This window comes from Diadema antillarum, unplaced genomic scaffold (genome assembly GCF_040938485.1).
Source record: "Diadema antillarum isolate AM-2024a unplaced genomic scaffold, OU_Dant_1.0 seq00000735_RagTag, whole genome shotgun sequence".
NCBI lineage: Eukaryota > Metazoa > Echinodermata > Echinoidea > Diadematoida > Diadematidae > Diadema > Diadema antillarum.
In genome coordinates this window covers 1,427,297-1,449,964 of record NW_027271635.1, presented here as the reverse complement: position 1 = coordinate 1,449,964, position 22,668 = coordinate 1,427,297, and the positions used below count along the sequence as shown (strand labels likewise).

General features: G+C 39.4%; 1 protein-coding gene across 1 annotated transcript; it reads right to left on the bottom strand.

Moving 5' to 3' along the window:
• Positions 1-457: 457 nt before the first annotated feature.
• Positions 458-22,230, bottom strand: LOC139738336 (uncharacterized). Its single transcript, XM_071648974.1, has 7 exons — positions 21,947-22,230; positions 19,293-19,358; positions 18,297-18,398; positions 17,390-17,482; positions 8,396-8,431; positions 6,905-7,098; positions 458-1,824 (listed from the first exon to the last, which is right to left on the bottom strand). The coding sequence occupies exons 1-7, from the start codon at positions 22,020-22,022 to the stop codon at positions 1,585-1,587; spliced, it is 807 nt and encodes a 268-aa protein (XP_071505075.1). The 5' UTR covers positions 22,023-22,230; the 3' UTR covers positions 458-1,584.
• Between the last annotated feature and the right edge of the window lie 438 nt (positions 22,231-22,668).

Here is a 22,668-nt window from a genome sequence, read left to right as displayed (position 1 = left end):
AAATCACAAATGATATATCACCGTATTCAGCCAAATGTATCTTACAAGCCAAACAAACAGAATTTGTGATTGTGTGGTGCAGGTTGTAAAGGTATGCCTTATTATTATCGTTATCATAATTATATTCTGCAAAATTTCCAATGGACGTGAAATGATATAAACATCATCCCTTTTTCGCTTTATAACAACCAACAGGCATTGCACTCGAAAACATTGTTGAAGTTGAAGGAATGCTATTTTTGTAACAGAAATCCGTTTAAGTGTGCACATCAACACACGGACAGGGTCTATGAATAAAAAAAAATAGAATAAGCTATTTGGGAGTCACGGTAACATTATCATTGTCTTTAAGTAAAAGAAACAAATAAATAAGTCAAAAGAGGAGATTATTATGCAGAGGAATTAAAATTTGAGGTATGCTTTTTCTTCAATTTGTCTGCCCTCTGTAGAAATGAAATTAATAAGATAGCTACTGCTGATATACACTTTTAACACACGTGTTTGTTACAAATTTCATTTGTACAAAGGGCAGACAAATCGACGAAAACCCATACCACAAATAAGGCGTTCCTTACTTAACATAATGAACTGGTATAAATGTTGTGGAAGACTCTAGACTTGTGGTCCCTTTACACTGACTTTCAATTTTCTTATTCGCACTTTTATTCCTGGATAAATGTTGAGATTTATATCTTCATACCAGTATAGTCTTACGTTAGCTGGTGCTGTTATAATACTAATTCAATGTTAAGACGGAGTGCTATTATTTTTGTTACTTATTGGATAAGTATTCTAGTACCAAACTCTCATGTGACGCACTATACATCTGTCAAATGACTACAATTCCATCGGCAACATAACTATACAAACACCCTTCCCCCAATAAGAGCTATCAGTAAAATGCTTGTTTTTTTCTTCTTCTTCTTTCGTGAAAGGATGTGTTATATCTTCGGCTCCTCATTTAGGATAAGTTTGGTACTCTACATGTTATACCAAATGCCCTCACGAGTTGGCACGCTACTGGGTGCTGTTTATTTCGAATATTAAAAGTGTTACCTAACATGTTCAAAACTTTTATACTACGATATCGTACCTGTTCTACGAGATTTCATGGCCATGGTGACACTAATTCATATCTGAACAGCTTGCTTCTGACAGTTACTAAATTTAACTATTCTTTTCCATCAAGGGAATGTAATTATGAGTTTTCTTTGACTTGTCAACTGTCACTGCACCCTGATCTTTGCGATGAATGAGTGAAGCGGGATCTTTTGCATGCATGAGTTGTGACTCTCTCACACACGGGACCTCCATTTTATGCCTTGTCCGAGGGACAGGGTGTTTTGACTCTTACTAGACTGAGGGGACGGTACGATTACACAAAATACTGCTCAGTAGACTTGGGTATCGCGTCAAATACGAATATAGTTGAAAACGTATTCATAATTCTAGTTGTGTTTATCAACTTCAAGCTCCGATAAAAATTGAACTCGGCTCCCCTTGAAATCCCGTTGCACATACAAATAGAACCAACTGTTTTTTTTTTTATAGTAAGCCCCAAATTAGCACGGGATTCGACTAAAATTATACGTCGTCGACAATGCCATATGTGTCGTTGTTGTAGATAAAGACAGTTTCTTCTAGCGGTTCCGAGGCGAAGCCATTGAGACTGCTTGCCCTGTGCTCGGCTCGAGGGATCGACACCTGCTTCCCAAAGTCTTCAATATGGTCCGGTGTTGGAGATGTGACTCGCGTTCCGGTTTCTGTACCGAACATGTCATCGTTCTCAACTTCGATGGCTTGTTCCCTCCAGGGGAAAATAATCTGATAAACAAAGTCCATAGAAAATATTTTAGAAAGATATTTGATATTTTTTTTTCAATTCAATGGAGGTTTATTGACAATTAAAAAGAACATGCAGCTCATTAGCTGAAATTGTTCATTTTACAATTAAAACAGAAAAACAACATTGTACAAAATAAATAGATATATTTGTGAAATTGGCTATCGATATGAATCGAAATGACGGAAACACTGTACAAACGATATGACGGAAACACTGTACACAAAGATAAAAAATTGATATTTTAACCCGGCCTCAAATCCCTGAATTTTGAACCAAGACCCTAAAATTCCCATGGAGATTATCAACAAACAGTACATGCATAAGTTTTTTCTTTTTCGTTGATTAAAACCTTTGACCTCTTAACCCTCAATAAAAATGCATGTATTAAAATCATCAATAATGGAGTACGAATACTGAAAAATATTGCACATGTAAAGAAACAAATGATTGTAAAAATCATTGAGTAACTGAACTGAGCAGGGAGTAATTAAATTTCTGAACAATAAAATAATTGAGCTTAATTATCGATACGCATCATAAACACAATCATATGAATGTAAACAAACTCAAGGCGCCGTTATGGCACAACATGTGGTTCTCAAAGCAAGTCTAAAGCACATCTCAAATATAAAACAATATTTCAACACAATTGACAAAACATTAAAACAAAAACAGTGTATTTATCACAAAGGTATTGAGTGCTTCCCATCCCCCACCCACCAAGTCCAAATCAATGAACATCCAAATTATTAAATAAAACATAAAATATCTAAAAATCCAAAAAGTTTCAACTTACACCGAACCTATCACAAATCCATGCATCAAAACATAAGAGAAAAAAAACCGCACCAAACAACAAACTTATAGCATCCAGCCTGACCCTTGACCCTTGACCTTTGACCCCACGCCCCCAAAACTCTCAAGAGAATCATTGATGGGCAGAGATATGCACTTCAAATTGACCTTGACCTTTTGGACATGAACAAAATACGCATGAAATTTACTATCAAAAACACAAAGAGAATACTTTACAAAAGGTCAGGAATATTGCACATTGATGAGTAGAAAAGTCTACAAGCCATTGAGTAGCCTCACTAAGCAGGGGATTGTTGAGTTTCTGAAACGTTGTGTTCTGGTTCGGGGGATGTCGATATTTAACGAGTTCCTAAGGCTACGAGTTATGAGTTGGGAACGCTGAGGAGGAAGCATGTCACGGTGACGGGTAGAGCGAAGGAGGGATTTTCCAAAACTAGTGAGAAGGGAACTCCTTCTTTCAGACAATGACTCGATGTTCATATCGCGGAGAGCATCATTATAGGGGAGATATAAGGGGTAACTGATGAGGCGGAGAGCTCTCCTCTGCACCTTTTCCAACGCTTGTGACTGCTCATGAGTCAGGTTGGTGCACCACACTGGGGCAGCAAATTCAAGAAGGGGGCGGATATACACGGTGTACACAAACAACAGATCATTATGGGTAACTCCGTTTCTCCTGAGTGAGCACAAAATGTAAAGTCTCCGAGAGGCGCGCGAGATCATTTCCCGTACTTGACTATCCCATCTCAGGTCTGATTGGATGGTAACGCCAAGAATGCGCATGGAGGATACGACTTCAATCGGGTTGTTTCCAATAGTAATGACCGGAGGGGGGACATGATTACGCAAGAAGGTGAAGTGCATCAATTTGCATTTTTCAGGCTTGGGTTTCATGTAATTAGCATTGCTCCATTCACAAACAGATTCAATATGAGATTGCAAATTGTTGTGGCCGGCTTTGTGAGAGATTTCGACTATGCTCAGGTCGTCGACATACTTCCAGCTATTGTCCGCTGTCAGGGCGAGGTCATTGACCATGATCAGAAAGATAATCGGGCCAAGTTTTGTCCCTTGGGGGACTCCGCACGTTAGTGATTCCGAAGATGACGTAGTTCCCTTGTAGAGCACCGTCTGCGAGCGATTGGACAGGAAGCTGCAGATTGTAGGAATAATCGATGGGTTCACTTCAAGATCGATCATCTTTCTAACAGCTGTCGTATGGTCAACTAAGTCGAATGCTTTTGTAAAATCAATGGCACAAAGATCGGCGTAGTGACCTGGTTTGTCAAGGCCTTTGTAGATTGTATCAAGCATGCTTATCAGGTAATGGCATACTGAGCTGCCTTTCATGTTTCCAAACTGACGAGGATCTATTACATGCGCGATATCAGACATAACCCATTGCGCGAGGAAACCCTCAAAGATGCGAGCTATTATCGGAGTGATCGAGATAGGACGAAGTTGACTGAACTCAACAACTGGAGTTGTCTTAGGCACCGGGCATACGGATGCTGTTTTCCAGGTATCAGGAAAATACCCAGAAATAAGGCATTCGTTGAACAGATTTGTCAAAGGAATTGATAATTCGTAGGCAAATTCCTTCAGCAGGCGTATGGGCAAGTCAGATGGATGGCCAGCCTTGGATGCATTCAGACGCCGAAGTCGGTTGTAGACATCTCGTCGCTCTATGGTTGGGGGAGGCCAAGCTGGGAGATAGGCCGGTAGCTCCGAGAAGTTGCAACTGGGAAGCTGTCTACAGATGTCGGCAAAGTAAGTGTTCAAACGATTGGCAGTTATAAGACGAGAGATATCAGGATCTATTTCAAACTGAGGTCGCTTTTTAAGGCCAGAAAGACTTCTGATCTGTTTATGCCATTTCCCTGGTTCGGTCTCTTTTAATTGTTGGACTTTTTTGCAGTAGAAAAGCCGTTTAGCTATTTTGATTTTCCTTTGGACATCGTTTCTCAAGTTCTTGTAGAGTGACATGTCCCCACACTTGAAGGCAGAATTACGAGCTGAAATGAGGGAACGAATGGTGTTGGTCATCCATGCTTTATCAGCTACTCTACGTTTGACAGTCACTCTGTGGAAATGGGATCTATACTGGTCAGAAAGAAGTTGTCGGAAAAAGTCAACTTCGGTGTCGACATCAGGTAGGGTATTGATAACTGACCAGTCCATCTCAGTTACCCACTGCCCGAAGGATCTGACAGCGGAATCTCGGTAAGGTCGATAGGTAAATTGAACAGATTGGCGGCAGGCATGATCATGAATAGACTTGAGAGAAATAAGTGAGTGGTCACTGTTGGCAATAGGAGCACATATAACTGGTTCATGGTACTCACAGGCAATGTCAGTGAAGATCTTGTCCAGTATTGCAGTTCCCCTTGTTGGGTTCGTGACAATCTGGACCAGTGCGGTATGTTGCTCCAAGGGTGACGCATCGAGATCGTTGAAATCACCGGTAATGAGTAACGAAGCACTGTCTGACATTGCTCTGATAGAATCAACAGTGTCAATCAGGTGGTTACAGAGCTCCTCTCTATGTTCCGATCGCGGCGGTGAGTACACAACAGCAACGTAGATGTGATTGCGCAACCGGAACTGACTGGAGGATTGTAGTTTCATCCATAGTACTTCAAGGTAGACAGGGACACAATCAATGAAAACTTCTGTTGCAGATAGATCATTGCGGACATATAAACAAACTCCCCCACCAGGACGATCGGGGCGATCTCGATGAAACAGGTTGTATCCAGGGAGTTCACATGCAGATGCAGATTTGTCCATAGAAAACCATGTCTCAGTAACAGCTATTAACGGAACATCCTTGTGCTGAGATCGCAACGTAGCTTCAAGGTCATCGATCTTGTTATTGAGTGACCTGGCATTGAAGACAATCAGTGATGGCGACACCGGTGCCTGTATCGTTGCTGGTTTAGGTTGACGTAAATTATGCATATTGACTCCCTGTCTGCCAAAGTGTAACTTTCTATCATGTTCAGGGGTAATAATGACACTTATCTTCCTTTGCTTTCTCTTACCTGCTCGCTTACCTCGATGTGTACGTTTATTAGCATTTATTCTCAGTTCACATACAACATTCCATGCCTTTTCGGGTAGTGGTCCATATGGAATGTGTGCATTCATTCCATTATGTGTCCAGAAGCTGACATCATTGACAGAAAGGCGGCATTTCAAAAGGTAATTCTGGTCATGCAGAGACGTACAGGAAAAAATACTCTGTCCACATTGTGTACTGACCAGCAAAGCATTCCTTTTGATGTCGCGTTTCTCAGCTGAGTTGGTAGGACCCGGGTTTTGCTCAATGTCACCACATTGTAAGATAAGTTGAAACGTTGATTCTGCGTTGGCGTAGTACAAAATACGAGATCCACAGATCTTGCGACTTGAATGCAGAAAGTTGTGTAGTGTGGGGTTGAGAATACCGTGATAGCCATCTAGGTCACTGCAGATTCCACCGCTATTGTGTCCACAGTACAGGACAATAAGGACTAGAGTGATGTGCTTGAGAAACTCCATTGTCCCACTGAAGATTCACGGAGCACAGGACATGGAAGTCAATAGAGTTCAAGGTTGGGTGGACATGAAAGCAACATGGTCTCTACCTACAGGCAAGATGTCACCTCGTACACCACTATGCACCACTCCATGTCATGTAGAGCCAAAACTTGATTCTGGAAATGCTAGCAAACCACGTCAAGATGTTCGTCAAACATATAAACATATAAAGTGGTGACGGCAATGGTGTCCTATCAAAATCCTTAAACTCACACATATTATCATATCATTATCAAAGTGGTGACGGCAATGGTGTCCTATCAAAATCCTTAAACTCACACATATTATCATTATCTCACAAAGCAAAATAATTAAAAAGAAATCATACGATGAAATAACAAGAATTGTAAGTTTCCATTCAGGTGCTGTCAAAAGTCAACGAGCAAGTTTTTCTTTTTGCGTTTTATGTTTTGTTTAACAAAACCAGAAATAATGCTTGAAGATAAGTAATTTCAATTGATGCGTAGCGTACAAACACCTACCAAAAGTGACTACAAAATCAGAAAACCCATTTTGATTGGTATTTTTTTATTGTTTGATCCTGAGCAACGAAAGTGGTCATGCTGTCTAGTTCCCCCATTGAATACGAGATGTAATGCTTTCTCTGTGGTTTAGGAATTAGGCATTATACAATTTGATTGTCAGTAAAACGTTCACTACCTCTCCGACAGTTCCGTTGTTATTCGCTGTCATGCCAGTAGTCGGTTCCGCTAAGCTGTAATGGTTCACTTCCAATCCTTCCTTCTTTGAAGTCTTTTGCCAATATCTCTGTTGCCAGCACAGTAATGCGACGATCGCAATCAAAAGGACCCCACCTGTTGATACCGTAACTCCAACGATAATTTTCCACGAATCTGCAGTAAATGAAGAGGGCGAGGACATGTTTTTTTGTTTGTTTGTTTGTTTGTTTGTATTTGTTTGTTTTTTATTTTGTTTGTTATTTCTTTAAGACCCGGAAAAGCTGGTCCGATTCAGGAATATTCGAAAATTCCCATAATCCGATTCGGACATATTCGGGAATCCCCGTAATCCGATTCAGACATATTCAGGAATGATCATTATCCGATTCGGATCATATTCGAGAATCCTCGTAATCGGATTCGGACTTATAAGAGAACCCTCGGAACGATTTGTGTACAGCTTTAACACCGATCTAGAGGCTAGAATACACACACAGCCGAAGAACCTCGACTGGAGTCGATCGCTACCGATGAGCATTTGCTTTGATTAATCAGTCGATGCACATAACTACCATTCGCTGACGAGCTTCTTTATTTTCCAGAGCACGCATGCCTGCTTCCATGCGCAATTCGAGATTTTCGATTGTGTCAGGGAGGTTCATCTCACCTCCCTGATTGTACCCAGGTTGGGAGCGAAGGAAGAGCGAGTCAAAGAGGTCATTTCATAAGATTTGAAAATCCGAGAAAAAAACCCAACGATATTCTTTGCTAAATCTTCACAAAATGGCTGTTTGTTACTTTTTCGTAACTTCAAATCAAGATGATTGTGCATACAACATATACGCTCTCATTCATGACTGTACTGCACGATAAACCCCCGGAAAGTCGCTTAAAGTTGATTTTCCACTTGGCTGATGACATGTACATTTAGGCTCAAGTCATGAATTTTGTTTTCCCTGTTTTAGTAGTGAATCTTTATTTTCTCAAAGAAATAACTCTACTCTCATTAACGATTTCGTGTTCAACTTGTTTGCAAGTGTTTACTCCTTGTTAACAATTTAAACTTGATGGAATCTTAGTTTTAAAAAAAAAGTATATTGGCTTGGATTTGGCAAATCTAAAAATTGATGTGGTCTAGATTCACTCACTGCGTAAAATATCAAAGTAGACCTATCTTTCTCCTCCCTCTCTTTATCTCATTCTTTATGGGGGTGGGGTGGTACTGTTGGATATCTTGAGGTGTTTATAAAACCATTTGACAGTTTTCAGAATGTCTTCATTTGACAATTCTCCATGCATGCCAATACCATGGATAACCTACTGCGATTTGGTATACGTATATTACCATATCGTGTACAACAAACGACCCAACAACCAAACATCTCGACCTGAATAATAAGACCAGTCCCCTTAAATATAAGATAACGATAATAGCTATTACCGTTATAATGAAAACAAACTCAAAACGTACCGTTTTCTTTTGTTGGTTCAGTTGGCATTGTGGTTTCTGTGAATTGGAAATAAAATACAATGAAGATGAAAAAGGTCAGACAGCCTAATTTATATATATGATATAAGAAACAAACTGGTAATGCATGTTTGCCTGCGTAGCGTACAAAATCATTACCTAAGGCATCAAACAAGACATGTATTTTAGTCGATCTGCACTAATTAGAACAAGGTATCAGATTTGGCTTTGATTTCATTCTAAAATGATTATGTTTCGACGCTCTCTCTTATCAAACATTCTCTTGCTTTCTTAACTCATTCTTTAATGCCCCAGTCACACAGTGCCTTACGATGGGTTACATCCGCCGCGGATAGATACTGATAAGTGGACGCAGGGGGACGCAGCGTGGACGCAGGCATCCGCAGGGTCGTATGTCAGTATGTATACGTAACTGTCCGTAACAAATCCGTAAAGGCCGTGTCACACCAGCCTTGCGTGCGACTTGCAAAGAACAATTTTGACTGCCCGGAGGTCCCCGTACATGATCCGCACATGACAGTATACCTAGCATGTATCACAAAAGTAGTCGCCCGGAGGTGCGCACGCATATTTTTTTTACCCGCAGCCGTGTTTAGGCCCTGTCACACCTTTCCGGGCAAGCTACTCGGGCTTGTTACGTGTAGGGATTTTCTAGCATACCGGACATTCCTGAGGGCGGAAAAGGATTTGTGCGAGTCAGCGCATGTGTCTTACTTGCTGGACCCGTTATACTTGCGAGTATGCTGTGTGACCTTTGTACCAGTCGCGTGGGGGCTGACAACTCAGTGAAGGAATTCCTCTAATGGAATGGCTGAAATCTCACGGAATTTCATTATCTTGGCTGCATACGGGACTGCGAAGTACCTGCGTGGGAATTGCCTGGGAAGTACTGCCGCTAAGGGTCTCCTACTGGCGTTCTGCGTGGACCTCTACGGGCATTCCCGCGACTCACCCGGAAAAAGTTTTGGTCATGCTCAAAACTTGGCTGCGGTTAAATCGGACTTGCGTGAGCACTTCCGGGCAACTACGCGCTAGATACTGTCAGGTGCGGACCAACTGCGGAGAGCTCCAGGGAGTAAATTTGTTTCCCCGCAAGTCAAGCCGCAGAAGTTCCCCCGTACGGTATGACAAGGCATGAATGAAAATTGCAAACATTCCTGTTCGCCCGCTGAAAATCTTCAACGTGCTGGAAACTACCTCCTCGCCACAAGCCCGCGTAGCTTGCCCGGAATGGTGTGACACGGCCTTCAAGAAACGCAAAATGACGGCTCCGGGGGCCAAGCCTGCAAAATTTCGCAGAGGGACTCCACGGATGCAGACTTATGCAAATAACCGTAACTAAACGTAATTATCCGTAACTGAACGTAACGATCCGTAGCTTAGACGCAGATCATCCGAAAATAAGTTTACCTCCCGTCCATTTGCGTTTATTCCCGTCCACCGTAAGTATCCGAAATTAACCGCAAGTTAACGTGTCAAACACTTACGACCGCTTACGGACATTTACGGGCAGTTACGGATGCTGCGGACAAGTGCGTCCTTTGGCGTTTTCCATTTTCCTCTCCCATGGAAATAGAGACTCGTGGTAAACTATACCACCCGTGTTGCTAATGCCCCAGTCACACAGTGCTTTACGATGGATTACGTCCGCCGCGGATAGATACGAATGAGTGGACGCAGGGGGACGCAGCCTGGACGCAGGCATCCGCAGGGACGTATTTAGACGTAACTGTCCGTAACTCATCCGTTCAAAATGTTCAAAATTTCGCAGAGGGACGCCACGGACGCAAACTTACGCAAGTAACCGTAACCAAACGTAACTATCCGTAACTGAACGTAACCACCCGTGGCTTGGACGCAGACCATCCGCAAAAAAATTACCTTCCGTCCGTTTGCGTTCGCTTACGTCCACCGTAAGTATCCGAAATTAACCGCAAGTTGGGAGCAACTGATATACGGGAACCTGGTTTACCAGGTTCCCAAAATGAAGACAAGGGTGCCTGTTTCAGTGGCCTAAATACATGTTTCTTTGTGTTAAAATGCTCAGAAAAGTGGGTTTGATAAAAAGATCAGAGTTTATTCTATCAGGATTTGTTCTCCTGCTGTTTAAAGAAAGGGGGTTTTACAGTATTTTGTACCTTTCCTGATTTAGTTTTTTGCTTGTTCTGCTGTAAACTCGTACGAACATGTACATAATGATCAAGGCTGAGATCAGTTAGAAATGCGGGTTCGCTGACCCCAGTCACCTCATTCAGGTACCTGGTTGTGTGAAGAACAAAAGATTCTGAGAGCTCATCAGCGCACGCTCTATTCATACCTCGCACCCGATCGATATTTCCATTGTTCACGGGCACATGTAGTTGACCGTAGAAAGGGGGACACAATGAACCGCTTGACTGCCTTCACACAGCTGGATTACCAACCTGTATGCCTCTCTGTCGACGGGCGAAAAGAATCTCGTTTGGGGGCATTAAAGGCACTCAGATAATTGCGGAAGGAACGGGTTTATGCCTCAGTCACATAAAGAAGTCATTTTTTTCTGCGGACTCCCGCGGATCCTTTGCTGTCACTAGAAAATTTATTCAAAACATACCGGGAAAAATGCGGGCGATACGGACAAATACGACCAGATGCGAATACTTGCGTCCACTTGCGGATATTCTTACGAATTGGCACATAATAGTTCTGAACACTTGCGGAGAGTTGCAGATATTTTCGGATAGTTACGGATAGTTACAGATTGTTATAAATAATTATGGACAGTATTGTTTTCTGTGACGATTCTTGCTAAGTCAGTGTATTATGACAGCAAGGTTATCACATATTAAACTGTCTTACATTGTACACTGGCTTGACTGGGGAAAACTGAAATTGTTGTGAAAAAATTCGTAATCCTTTAATTTGCTCTACAGTGATAAAAGATATATGAAATTTTGAATTTGAAGTTTAAATTTTATTTGTGCAACTCAAAAATGAATAAACTTCATAAATGTAAAGAATACATAACATAATTATACCACAAATATAATACAATATAGATCGATAAGTTAAACATTAGTGGAAGAAAATTATTACTCACAGTCATGGAATAGACAAACTGTGGTTAGCTGTCGTTGTGCAGCGATATTCATGACTTATTGGGTATGTATTGGGTTATTTTATAATAAAACAATGCTTATTAAATTTCCAGAGAAAAAAAGACATCAAGACTTCAAACACCCCTCCCACACCCAAGTACAATATATATATAAAAAATGTAATACACATTCCATGGAGCGTAAAGTGGGTAAGACTATAGAGAAAAAAAAAATCGTTCTCAGTTTTCATGTTGATTTATTTCACTTCCAACTAACAAAATGATTAGAAATACAATGAAACACTCGAATACACAGATGTCAGGAAATCAGTACCACAATGCGATTAACAGAATAACATCGTAAAAGAGATATGATAGGTAAATTATCAACAGAGATACAAATAACTGTTACGTCACTGTTGTGAATGCATAAACAATATTGCTGGAAATGGAGGGGACTGCTAAAAAGCAGGGCTTGTAGAATGCAGTCCCCTCATACAGAAAAAAATATAATTGCAAACAACAGCAACAACAACAACAATTTCCCTAAACGGTAGTAAAAAAAAAGACAGACAGAATAATACACACATACATGCACACATACCAACGCACATTAACAAACACAAAGCGGCTGTCTTATAAGGAAAGATTGATGAGAGGATAGAAAGATAGTAAGGAAGGTAGGAAGTCCGAGGTGGAAAGGGGGGGGGGGGGAGGAGAGGGAAATGGTGGGTCATAACCAGGGCACTGGAGGCACAGAAGCACGGGCTCGCTGATAAACAAAGAGTAGTGAGGTTACCGACGCAACAACGATTTTGAAAATCAAAAGAAAAAAAAAGAATGAATCATTTTTCTGCATACAAAGTTTATAAATAATTCTTTAACTTTAAAGAAAATCTATTAAAACTTAAAGCTTCTTTTATATTAATGTCAAGAGAATTCTAGAATTTTGGTCCAAAAAAGGAGAATAAAGATTTTGCAAAAACCGTCCTAGTCAAAGGCAAATTATATTCATGGGATTGACGGGTTGAATATGCATGAACAGTTTCATTCTTTAAGAACATGGAATCAAACACAAGGGGGAGAGAATGGTTAGTGAGTTTGTACATGAATTGTCCTAATTGCAAACGATAAAGGTAAAAAATTTTCAAAATATTATCTTCGTGAAATAAATTATTAGTATGACTTCTCCACGATTCGTGACAAATGATACGAAGAGCTTTTTTTTCCGTAATAATGATATTTCTCGGTAAATTTTGCGGCGAATTACTGAACAGCATGCATTTTTTCCCATTTTTTTTTTTGCAAATTTATTGACAGTTTGTTCGCTCTTATCCAATGGAGTAACTTCGTTAATTCACCGTTGAAAGCATCAATAATCAATCAGAATCAGAATCAGATAAAACACAGTATCATCATCCGCAAACAATAACAAAGAGAGGATGTTTGAAGAATTTGACATATCATTGACATAGAGAATTTTGACATATCATTGACAGAGAATTTTTTGTAGTTATCGCTGTCATATACCTTTCCCGGCCAGAAAAGTGAATGAAATGCTGTCACCCCATCCCTTACCCAAAATATTGCCTTTTCGAAAACACTATACACTCAAAGAGTGCAAGAAAAAAACTTTAGCACAAAGGGTCAACCGATGTCATGAGTATATGGATGCCACCTAAAATAACCATTTTGTGGGAGAAATGTCATAATTTGACCATGCGGTTCTGCCTCTCCACTGCTCCGACTGTGTTGTAGCATTCCTTCAGGTAAATGAGCTGCAGCTTGGCAACATGAGTTGTGTGGCTTCCCACGAGTCTCTGTGTTCCCATGCCAGTGGAAAACAGAAAACGTCGAAGGACGTAATCGTCCGCAGCATCCGTAACTGTCCGCAAATATCCGTAAGCGGACGAAAGTGTTGAGATACGTTAACTTGCGGTTATTTTCGGATACTTCCGGTGGACGTAAACGAACGCAAATGGACGGGAGGTAAAATTTCTTGCGGATGGTCTGCGTCCAGGCTACGGATAGTTACGGTCAGTTACGGATAATTACGTTTGGTTGCGGTTACTTGCGTAAGTCTGCATCCGTAAAATCCCTCTGCGAAATTTTGAACATTTCAAAATTTCGCAGGCTTGGCGCCGTCATTGTGCGTTTCTTTACGGATGAGTTACGTACAGATACGTCTACATACGTCCCTGCGGATGCCTGCGTCCACGCTGCGTCCCTCTACGTTCACTCATTCGTATCTATCCGCGGCGGACGTAACAAATCGAAAAGCACTGTGTGACTGGGGCATTACGTATCACAACAGTTTCGTCCGCTTACGGATATTTACGGACAGCTACGGATGTTGCGGACAATTACGTCCTTCGACGTTTTCCGTTTTCTACTCGCATGGGAACACAGAGACTCGTGGGAAGGCACACTACTCCTGTTGCCAAGCTGCAGCGCCTTTACCTGAAGGAATGCTACAACACAGTTGGAGCGGTGGAGAGGCAGAACTGTATGGTCAAATTATGAAATTTCTCCCACATACTGGTCATTTTAAGTGGCACCCATATACCATGTATACTCATGACATCGGTTGACTCTTGGTACTGAACTTTTTTTCTTGTACTCTTCGAATGTATATTTTTCGAAAAAAGCAATATTTTGGGTAGGGGATGGGGTAATAGCATTTTATTCACTTTTCTGGCCGGGGAAGGTGTGGGACAGGGGCAACTATATAAAATGAGAACGAATTTAGTATTTCTCTATAGTCTTACCCATGCACGTTACGCTTCATCGAATGTGTATTACATTTTTTGGTGATAATAATAATAATAATAATAATAATAATAATAATAATAATAATAAAGGACATTATTGCGCAGCTACTATAATGATATACTCTACTGCGCATTACAAAATGACATGCATACAAGAAATTCAAACAGAAAATACATTACTTCAAGAGATGACTTGATATTGTATTTGGGTGTGGGAGGGGTGTTTGAAAGTTTTGAGGTCTTTTTTTTCTGTAAATTTAATAAGCATTGCTTTATCATAAATATCTCCTTAACATAACCCAGTAAGTCATGAATATCGCTGAACAACGACAACGTAACTACAGTTTGTCTATTCCATGACTGCAAGTAATATTTTCTTACTCTAATGTTTAACTTTTCGATCTATATTGTATTTTATTTGTGGTATAGTGATGTTATCATTATGTGACCCTACACCACAAAACACATAAATAGTCGCCACACATGAAATTTTAGTTGTGAGCATATTCTGAAAAAGCAGACTTTAAGCTTTAAAATGATGTATTACTCAATCAAATGGACTCTCCTAACCTATCTAAATAGTGGAAAGAATGCACACACTCAGAAAAAGTGTAAACTGAGAAAAGAGGCTCTGAAGTACAGTGTCTATTCAAGCGCTTAATCTTTATCAAGCCGTGCTGGTTGTGCGATGAATGGGACAAAAAACAGGATGGAAACCACCGGAGTAACAACAATGAGGGGATTATGAGATTAAACTGAAATTAATAATAATAATAATAATAATAATAATAATAATAATAATAATAATGATAATAATAATAATAATAATAATAATAATAATAATAACAATAATAATAATAACAATAATAACAATAATAATAATAATAATAATAATAATAATGATAAGGCCTTATTTACCCAGGGTAGCCAAGTCAAGATCGGCTCGGTTGACCCATTTCACCTATTTTCAGTCCTCACACAAAATCAGTGTGTGCGACTTTTTGTTCGTTTTGTGACGCACGGTCACATATATTCTTTACATTTATGACGTTTATTCACATTTGAGTTGCACAAACAAAATTCAAACTTCAAGTTCAAAATTTCATATATCTTGTATTATTGTAAAGCAAATTAAAGGACTGCGATTTTTTTTCACAACTTGTACGTAATTCAATTTCAGTTTTCCCCACTGTACAATGTAAGACAGTCCAAAATGTGATAACCTTGCTGTCATAATACACTGACTTAGCAGGAATCGTAAGAGAAAACCAAATTGTCTATAATCATTAATAACAATCTGTAACTATCTGTAACCATCCGAAAATATCCGCAACTCTCCGCAAGTGTTCAGAACTATTATGTGCCAATTCGTAAGAATATCCGCAAGTGGACGCAAGTATTCGCATCTGGTCGTATCTGTCCGTATCGCCCACATTTTTTGCCCGCATGTTTTGTACAAATTTCTGGTGACGGCAAAGGATCCGCGGGGGTCCGCGGAAAAAAAAAGAAGACTTTTTTGGACGTAACGCCGGACGCAGAGCATTATGTGACTGGGGCTTAAGCTGCAGCGCATTGTATCTGAAGGAATACTGCAACACAGTCGGAGCGGTGGAGTGGTAGAACCGATGTATTGTCGAGTTATGAAATTTCTCCCACAAATGGTCATAAATGACGTGGCACCCATATACATATGACATTGTTGACCCTTGGTGCTGAACTTATTTTTCTTGCACTCTCTGAATGTATGTTATTCGAAAAAGGTTGATATTTTGGGTAAGGAATGGGGTTACATCATTCCATTTACTTTTCTGGACGGGGACGATGTGGGGCAGCGATAAACTATATAAAATGAGAACGACTGTATTTCTATAAGGTCTTAACCGCTTTACACTCCATGGAATGTGTAGGCCCTATTACATTTTTTTTTAAATTTTTTATCTTGGAAATGGAGGGGTGTTCTATTCGACGTCCATCTGGAAACTTATCAAGCATTACGGTAACTTTTTTATATCAGTCTCCTTAAAGGGATAGTATAGTTTTGGTTGAGACCTAATTTCAGGTTTCTAACATTTTTTGGTGAGATAATGAGAAACCTCCAATGAAATATGAAAGAGCATGTAAATCTATGAGGAATTCAACGTTTATTTGATCAAATTGGTTTTGAAATGGCTGAGATATCCAAAAAAGAGCAATTCTAATAAAGTGTGGGACCCACACTTTATTACGATCGCTTTGTTTTACTTTGTTTTTGAATGTTTCAGTCATTTCAAACCCGATTTCCATCAAATAAACTTAGAATTCCTCTTAAAATGGTATGCTCTGTACTATATCATACGTGTTTTCACGGCATCTCGCAACAATTTAAAAGCTCAATTTTCATCTCCACCAATACCGCACCATCCCTTTAACATAACCCAGTAATTTATGACTATCGATGCACAATTACAGCTAAATCAAAGTTTTTTTTTTCTATTCCATGACTGTAATTTAATTTTTCTTACTCTATTGTTTAACTTATCGATCTATACTATAAGTGGTGTAATTATGCTATGTATACTGGACATTGATGACATATATTCATATTTGAGTTGGACAAAATCAATTTAAACTTAGAGTTCAAAATTTCATTTTTCTTCTATTGCTGTATTAAAAAAAAAATAAAGGAATGCGAAAAGTCTTCTCAAGTTGTACGTGACATAATTTTTCTTTAGTGTACAATATAAGACAGTCCGATATGTGATAACCTTGTCTTCATAATACACTAACTGAGCAGGGATCGTCAGAGAAAACCACGTTGTCCATAATTATTCATAACAATCTGTAACTATCCGTAATTCTCTGCAAGTATTCAGAAGAATTCGGAAGTTTACACTAGTAGAAAAAAAATAAGGTGTCAATTCGCAAGATTATCCACAAGTGGACGCAGGTGTTCGCATCTGATCATATCTGTCCGTATCGCCTGCATTTTCCCCGTGTTTTTTTTATAAACAATTCTTGTGACGGCAAGAGATCCGCGAGAGTCCGCAGGAAAATTGACTTTTTTGGACGTAACTCCGGACGCAGAGCATTATGTGACTGGGGCCTTAGAAGACCTTACATGAACTGAACCAACAAAGTACTTGTTCTTACCAGCTATCGACTCGGTGTAACCATCTGTTGTCACTGCCGTTGTCCGGGATGCAGGTTTCGCAATAGTTGTAACTGAAGAGAGTTCACTAGTATCTAACGGAAATGAAGGGTAAACAAAGTATGTTAGTAGTTGTGGAATATTGTTTTCAGCGACTCTCCTAAAGAGAATCCTTTGCTTTTATTTAACAACATTTTAACAGAATACGTCTGAATTTGCTTTGATTTCCTTTTAAAATCATACGCAGTGCCCACTCTGAAGAATGATTATCTGCTTTATTACAAAATACAGATATTGAATGAAAAGATGCAAGGTTAAGGAAAAGAACTAAACCAGTATTGTTCTCAACGAATATTGTCGACCCCGTGCAAGCATATAAAGTCGCCACTGGTATTATCATAGATGGAGACATTGCCGTAGATGGAAATAAGAGGGCTCACTTTCGTTTAACGGAGAGGGCGGTCAATGGACAGACATAATGTTTACTTTTGTTCGAAGTTATTGCAATTTTTTTTCTGTTTTCAATGGTAATTTTATGGAGAATGTATCTTCTTTTTAAGGCATATTTCTGAACCAACTTCGATTCTATTCTGAAATTATGCGCCAGTGCGTTTTCTGATGAATTATTTTGCTTCATGACAAAAGACACGGGACCCGCGGGACAGGGGTTGACCGAATAACACTTTTTTTGGGAAGGGAGAGCATTCGGGGTCACACCCAAAAACAAAAAACATTAAAGAGTTTTTTTTTTTTTTTCAACACCAATATCTAAATGCCTGAACTAGTTTTGATTCCATTCTTAAATCACGCGTCAGTGCTATTCAGACAAGTAATTCTTCTACTTTATCACAAAAGAACTTACGTTTAACGATACAGCGTCAAGGGAATGAACAAAACCAATAGACTTACCCTCACCGGTTACTAACGTCTGGGTATAAATATCTGTCGTTACTGCTGTTGCCGTAGATGCTGGTATTGCCGTAGTTGTAACTAAAGAGGGCTCAGTTGTATCTAGCAAAAAGGGTGAATAGACAGACAAGTCTTTATAGTCATGGAATAATATCATTGTTTCCAGTGGTAGTCTTAAAGAGAACGCTTCTTCTAATAGAAAATGCCTATTGTTTGGCTTAATTCTCTGATCACTGATGAATAAATCATCTGCTTTATTTCATAACTCTTAAGAAATATCTGACATAAAATAAAACACGGTAAAGGAACAGTGAGCTAAGCCTACTGAGTAAAGGTCTAAACTTGAAAACATTTATCGACACTGCCGTATGGTTGCCATAGATGCTGGCATTGCTGTAGATTTAAGCGGAGAGGACTCAGTTTAATGTGTCTATCGGAGAAGGCAGAAAGATAGACCCTCCTTTATTACTTCAAATAATACCAGTGATTTTAATGCTCTCTTGTGTAGAACCCTTTGTTTGACGTAGGATTTAACGCCAGAAATGGTTTTGATTCGATTATAAGATTATGTGTGAGGGCGTTCTCTGATGAATAATCATTTTGCTTCATGACAAAAGAAAGATCATACATCAAACAATCGAACGATAAAGGGTTACGGAAACATACTAACAGATAAATCCGCCCTCACCGGTTACTATCAACTCTACTTTGCCGTCACTTGCTGCAGATGCCGCTGAAGAAACTCAGGCATCGGAGGGGGGGGGGGCAATCAGAAATTCCTTTCGTAGTTGATAACGCTACTACTTTTAATGGTACTACTCTGGAGACTGCTACTAAAGAAAATAGCTGAATTGGCTCTATTCCATATCTTAGTCATGCTGCAGTGCTTTTTTGACGAATGATCAATCTGCGTTACTACAAAAATCCTAAGAAATATCTGACAAAAAAGAGAGACATCATCAAGGAAATGAATTAAACGTATGAATGTGCCCTCACCTGTTATCGATTCGGTGTGGACATCTATCGTCACTAGCGTTGTCATAGATGTGGGATTCGTCGTAGCTGAAAAAAAAAAGGAGAAGGCGTAGTTTATGCGTCCATTGCAGAGGATGGATAGACAAAATGTCTACTAGTGGTATGGAATAAAACCACTGCTTTTACTTCTAGTACACTTATGGAGGATGATTTGATAAAAAAACAACAACAGCTCGTGTTGGTTTTAACTGGAACTGGTTCTAATTATAATTCTTAAATTATGCATCAGTGCAAACTCTTATGCGTCATTCTGCTCTTTTTCAATAAATGCTGCGAGATATTTTTCAACAAATGGTGTTTGTATATATGGTTATGGATATTTTCCTTTTTTAGGCATCTAGCATTTGTTTGTTTGTATGTGTGTGTCTGTGTGTTTGTGTGTGTGTGTGTATGTGTGTGTGTATTTGTGTGTCATTTCTGCCTGGCGTTCAGAATTATTTTTGACATTGTTTTGGGTTAAGGTTAAGGTTAGGGAACAATCAGATTAGTAATTATGAGCAACAGGAAGGGTTGACTAAAATGTGAGCTTATTCTAGTTTTGCTGAAACCAGTTTGAAGTTGTTGTTTTTTTTTCTCATGGTGCCATTTTCTTTCTGAACTTTGGGGTCAAGTTCAGGGGTCACGTAAATTGGTAATCGTGGGCGCCAACTAGGCGCGGGATAACAATGACTACAATCTAGCTTGAGTTTTGGCTTAATGCAAGGCTGAGCTTCATATGGGTTCCATTTTCTTCTTCTCTTTTTGTGAACGCTGGGGTCAATGTAATGGTCAGGGGTCAGGTAAAAAAACTCTGAGCAAGTCCGAACTTCATCGACTTCGACTGACGCTACTTCTAAGGTTCATGTTGGCGCCGTTTTTTTTTCTTCTAAGTGATCTTTGGGATAAAGGCCAAGGTCAGAGTGAGATTAACTTATAATCCTGGGCACCGGACAGGAGATGACACTAAGTCCACATTTGATAAAATTAAGATTCTTAATAAAGACACGAATGAAGAAATGAATTGTACTCATAACGGTGTGTCTAATACAATTTCAAATGTTGACCTCCTGAAGGAATCATAAGGTGCCAGTTTACTGTCAGGACTGTTTCAAATAAATGTTGGGTGTGTTTGTGTGTGTGTGTGTGTGTGTGTGTGTGTGTGTGTGTGTGTGTGTGTGTGTGTTTGTGTGTGTGTGTGGGCAAGAAGTTATCAGGGGAAGGATAGGCTTGATTGATGTAAAGTAGAATCGTTAAAAAAAATGACAGAAAGGCAACACCAGTCAGTCTGGAAAGGGGGCAAAGCTTGTTTATACTTTCGAAATTACTCCATCGGATTAAGTTTACAGGGAGACATATATGTTACAGATTTTCTGACGTAAAATTCAATTGTCGCATGTTATTGGAGGCAGACGGCCACAAAAGATCGAGCTTCATCACTCCTAATTAGTGAATTGCGTTTAGCACAGCGTTGAAATCATTGTGAATAAAATTGTTGCATCTTGGCTTGGTCAGCCTGATCACCCATTAGATTATTCACCCGTTGTTCACCAGTGGGATTCTAGCTGAAACTCCAACAATATTTGAGACTATAACACGGACATCAACATTTGTTAGGGTTTTGTATTTGCGCATTACAAAATTCGGTAACTTCACGTATGACATTGTATGCTTGGATGTGTAATCAAACCGAAGTGATGAGAACGCATAACAGTGCGCATACTCATTAGTTTACATGGATTGGTCGAATTAATTCTAAATGGATTAGGTCTGTGCTGTTGTAAAGAGAGTAACACATTTTGATAGAGGTTTATTGAGGGAAATCATTCGTTGTTGACATTAAAGAAAAAAAAATTCGTTGATAAACATTACGGATATACCAGAATCGGATAATCAAGAAGAACATCTAGTAGGAACTGTGTAGAGTTATCATGCTATCAAATTAACATTGTGTTTGGGGTTTTGAGGCCAAGCAAGATTTGTTGTTTGGATTAAAGTTTGAGTTTTAGCAAAGAACATGGATGGAGTCAGACAAGAACGATGATTTTTAGGACGATAATTAGCCTTAGGAAGGATGGCCCTATCTAAAGGTATGGTTTCGTCTACACAGTAACGAAGCAGGGGGAGCAAAGCAAAGTGCCGAAGGTAAGAAATAAGTCCGAGAATGTGAAGTCTGTTCATGTTGATACCTTATCCTGTAATCAGTATATCTGAATTCAGCGAAAACAGCGTAATAAAGTCATAAGATTATTGTGTCAGTGGCTATCTATATCGATGCCAATCGGTTGCACAAGTTAAACGATTTACTCTCTGTCCAAAATTTGCTGTGATTTGGAGGAATGCATTCCTTGACTACAGAACAGATTCCAGTTGTAGGGAGGACTTTCACATTGACAGAAAAGTCCCTTATAGACAATAATAGGAAGATCGGCGGGAACTTTTTTTTTTCATTTACGGAGTAATTAGTACTGTTTATAGTACTTATTATTGGATGCTTGATAAAATTGGAAATATTTTAAAGTTGAAAACCGTATTTGCTTTTGCTTTTAAAACATTTTATACAGCCAGTTCTTTTACCAGGTAAGCACTCAATGTATAGTCCCTTCTTAGTAGAAAATATATACCTTGGTCATAATTACCTGCACTGATCAGGTTCATCAAGCATCCAAGGCAAAGGAAGGCAAATGGGCAGAGCGGTGACGTTCTTGAAGCCATTTTTACGTACGAAATCAGCTCAGCAGGAAGTCGTATTGTTTGCTCACCAAGCGGTCGGCGGTGTGATCCAGTTAAGCCAGATTAAAATGGCCCTCTTTGATGAAACATTTATTGATGATCTAGCCTAAATTCACGTATATGAAACGCTAGAATTTGTTCCGTTACAGTTTTGTTCAATGCATATTCAACAAAGAGTTTGAGAAATGATGTCGCTTCACTCGACGTAAAACTAGAAATGTTGGTCCAAAATGTATTTGGTAACAATTAGTACGTATCCGTTAACGAGGAATGTTTGCAAGAACGAGTGTCAATGTTGATTCTTTTGAGTGGTTCCTGTAATGACTCTATTTTTGTCAACACGTGTACATTCACACACAAGGAGGCACACTGGAAATTCATTGACGTCTTATTTGTGGATCGGGTTACATATAAACCCGTATACTCTTTGTAGCATTGCCGTCATTTGGACTTCGATCGTAGAGGAACGCCTTTCGTAATTATAGGCGCATATATATATATATATATATATATATATTTCGGTTAATGTTAGCATACTATTAATAAATGTTTTATTGCAGTCGTTTCAGCAAATGTTCATAAGATTATATTCACAAGTAGAGAGAAAAGTGTGAATCACAGTAAAATC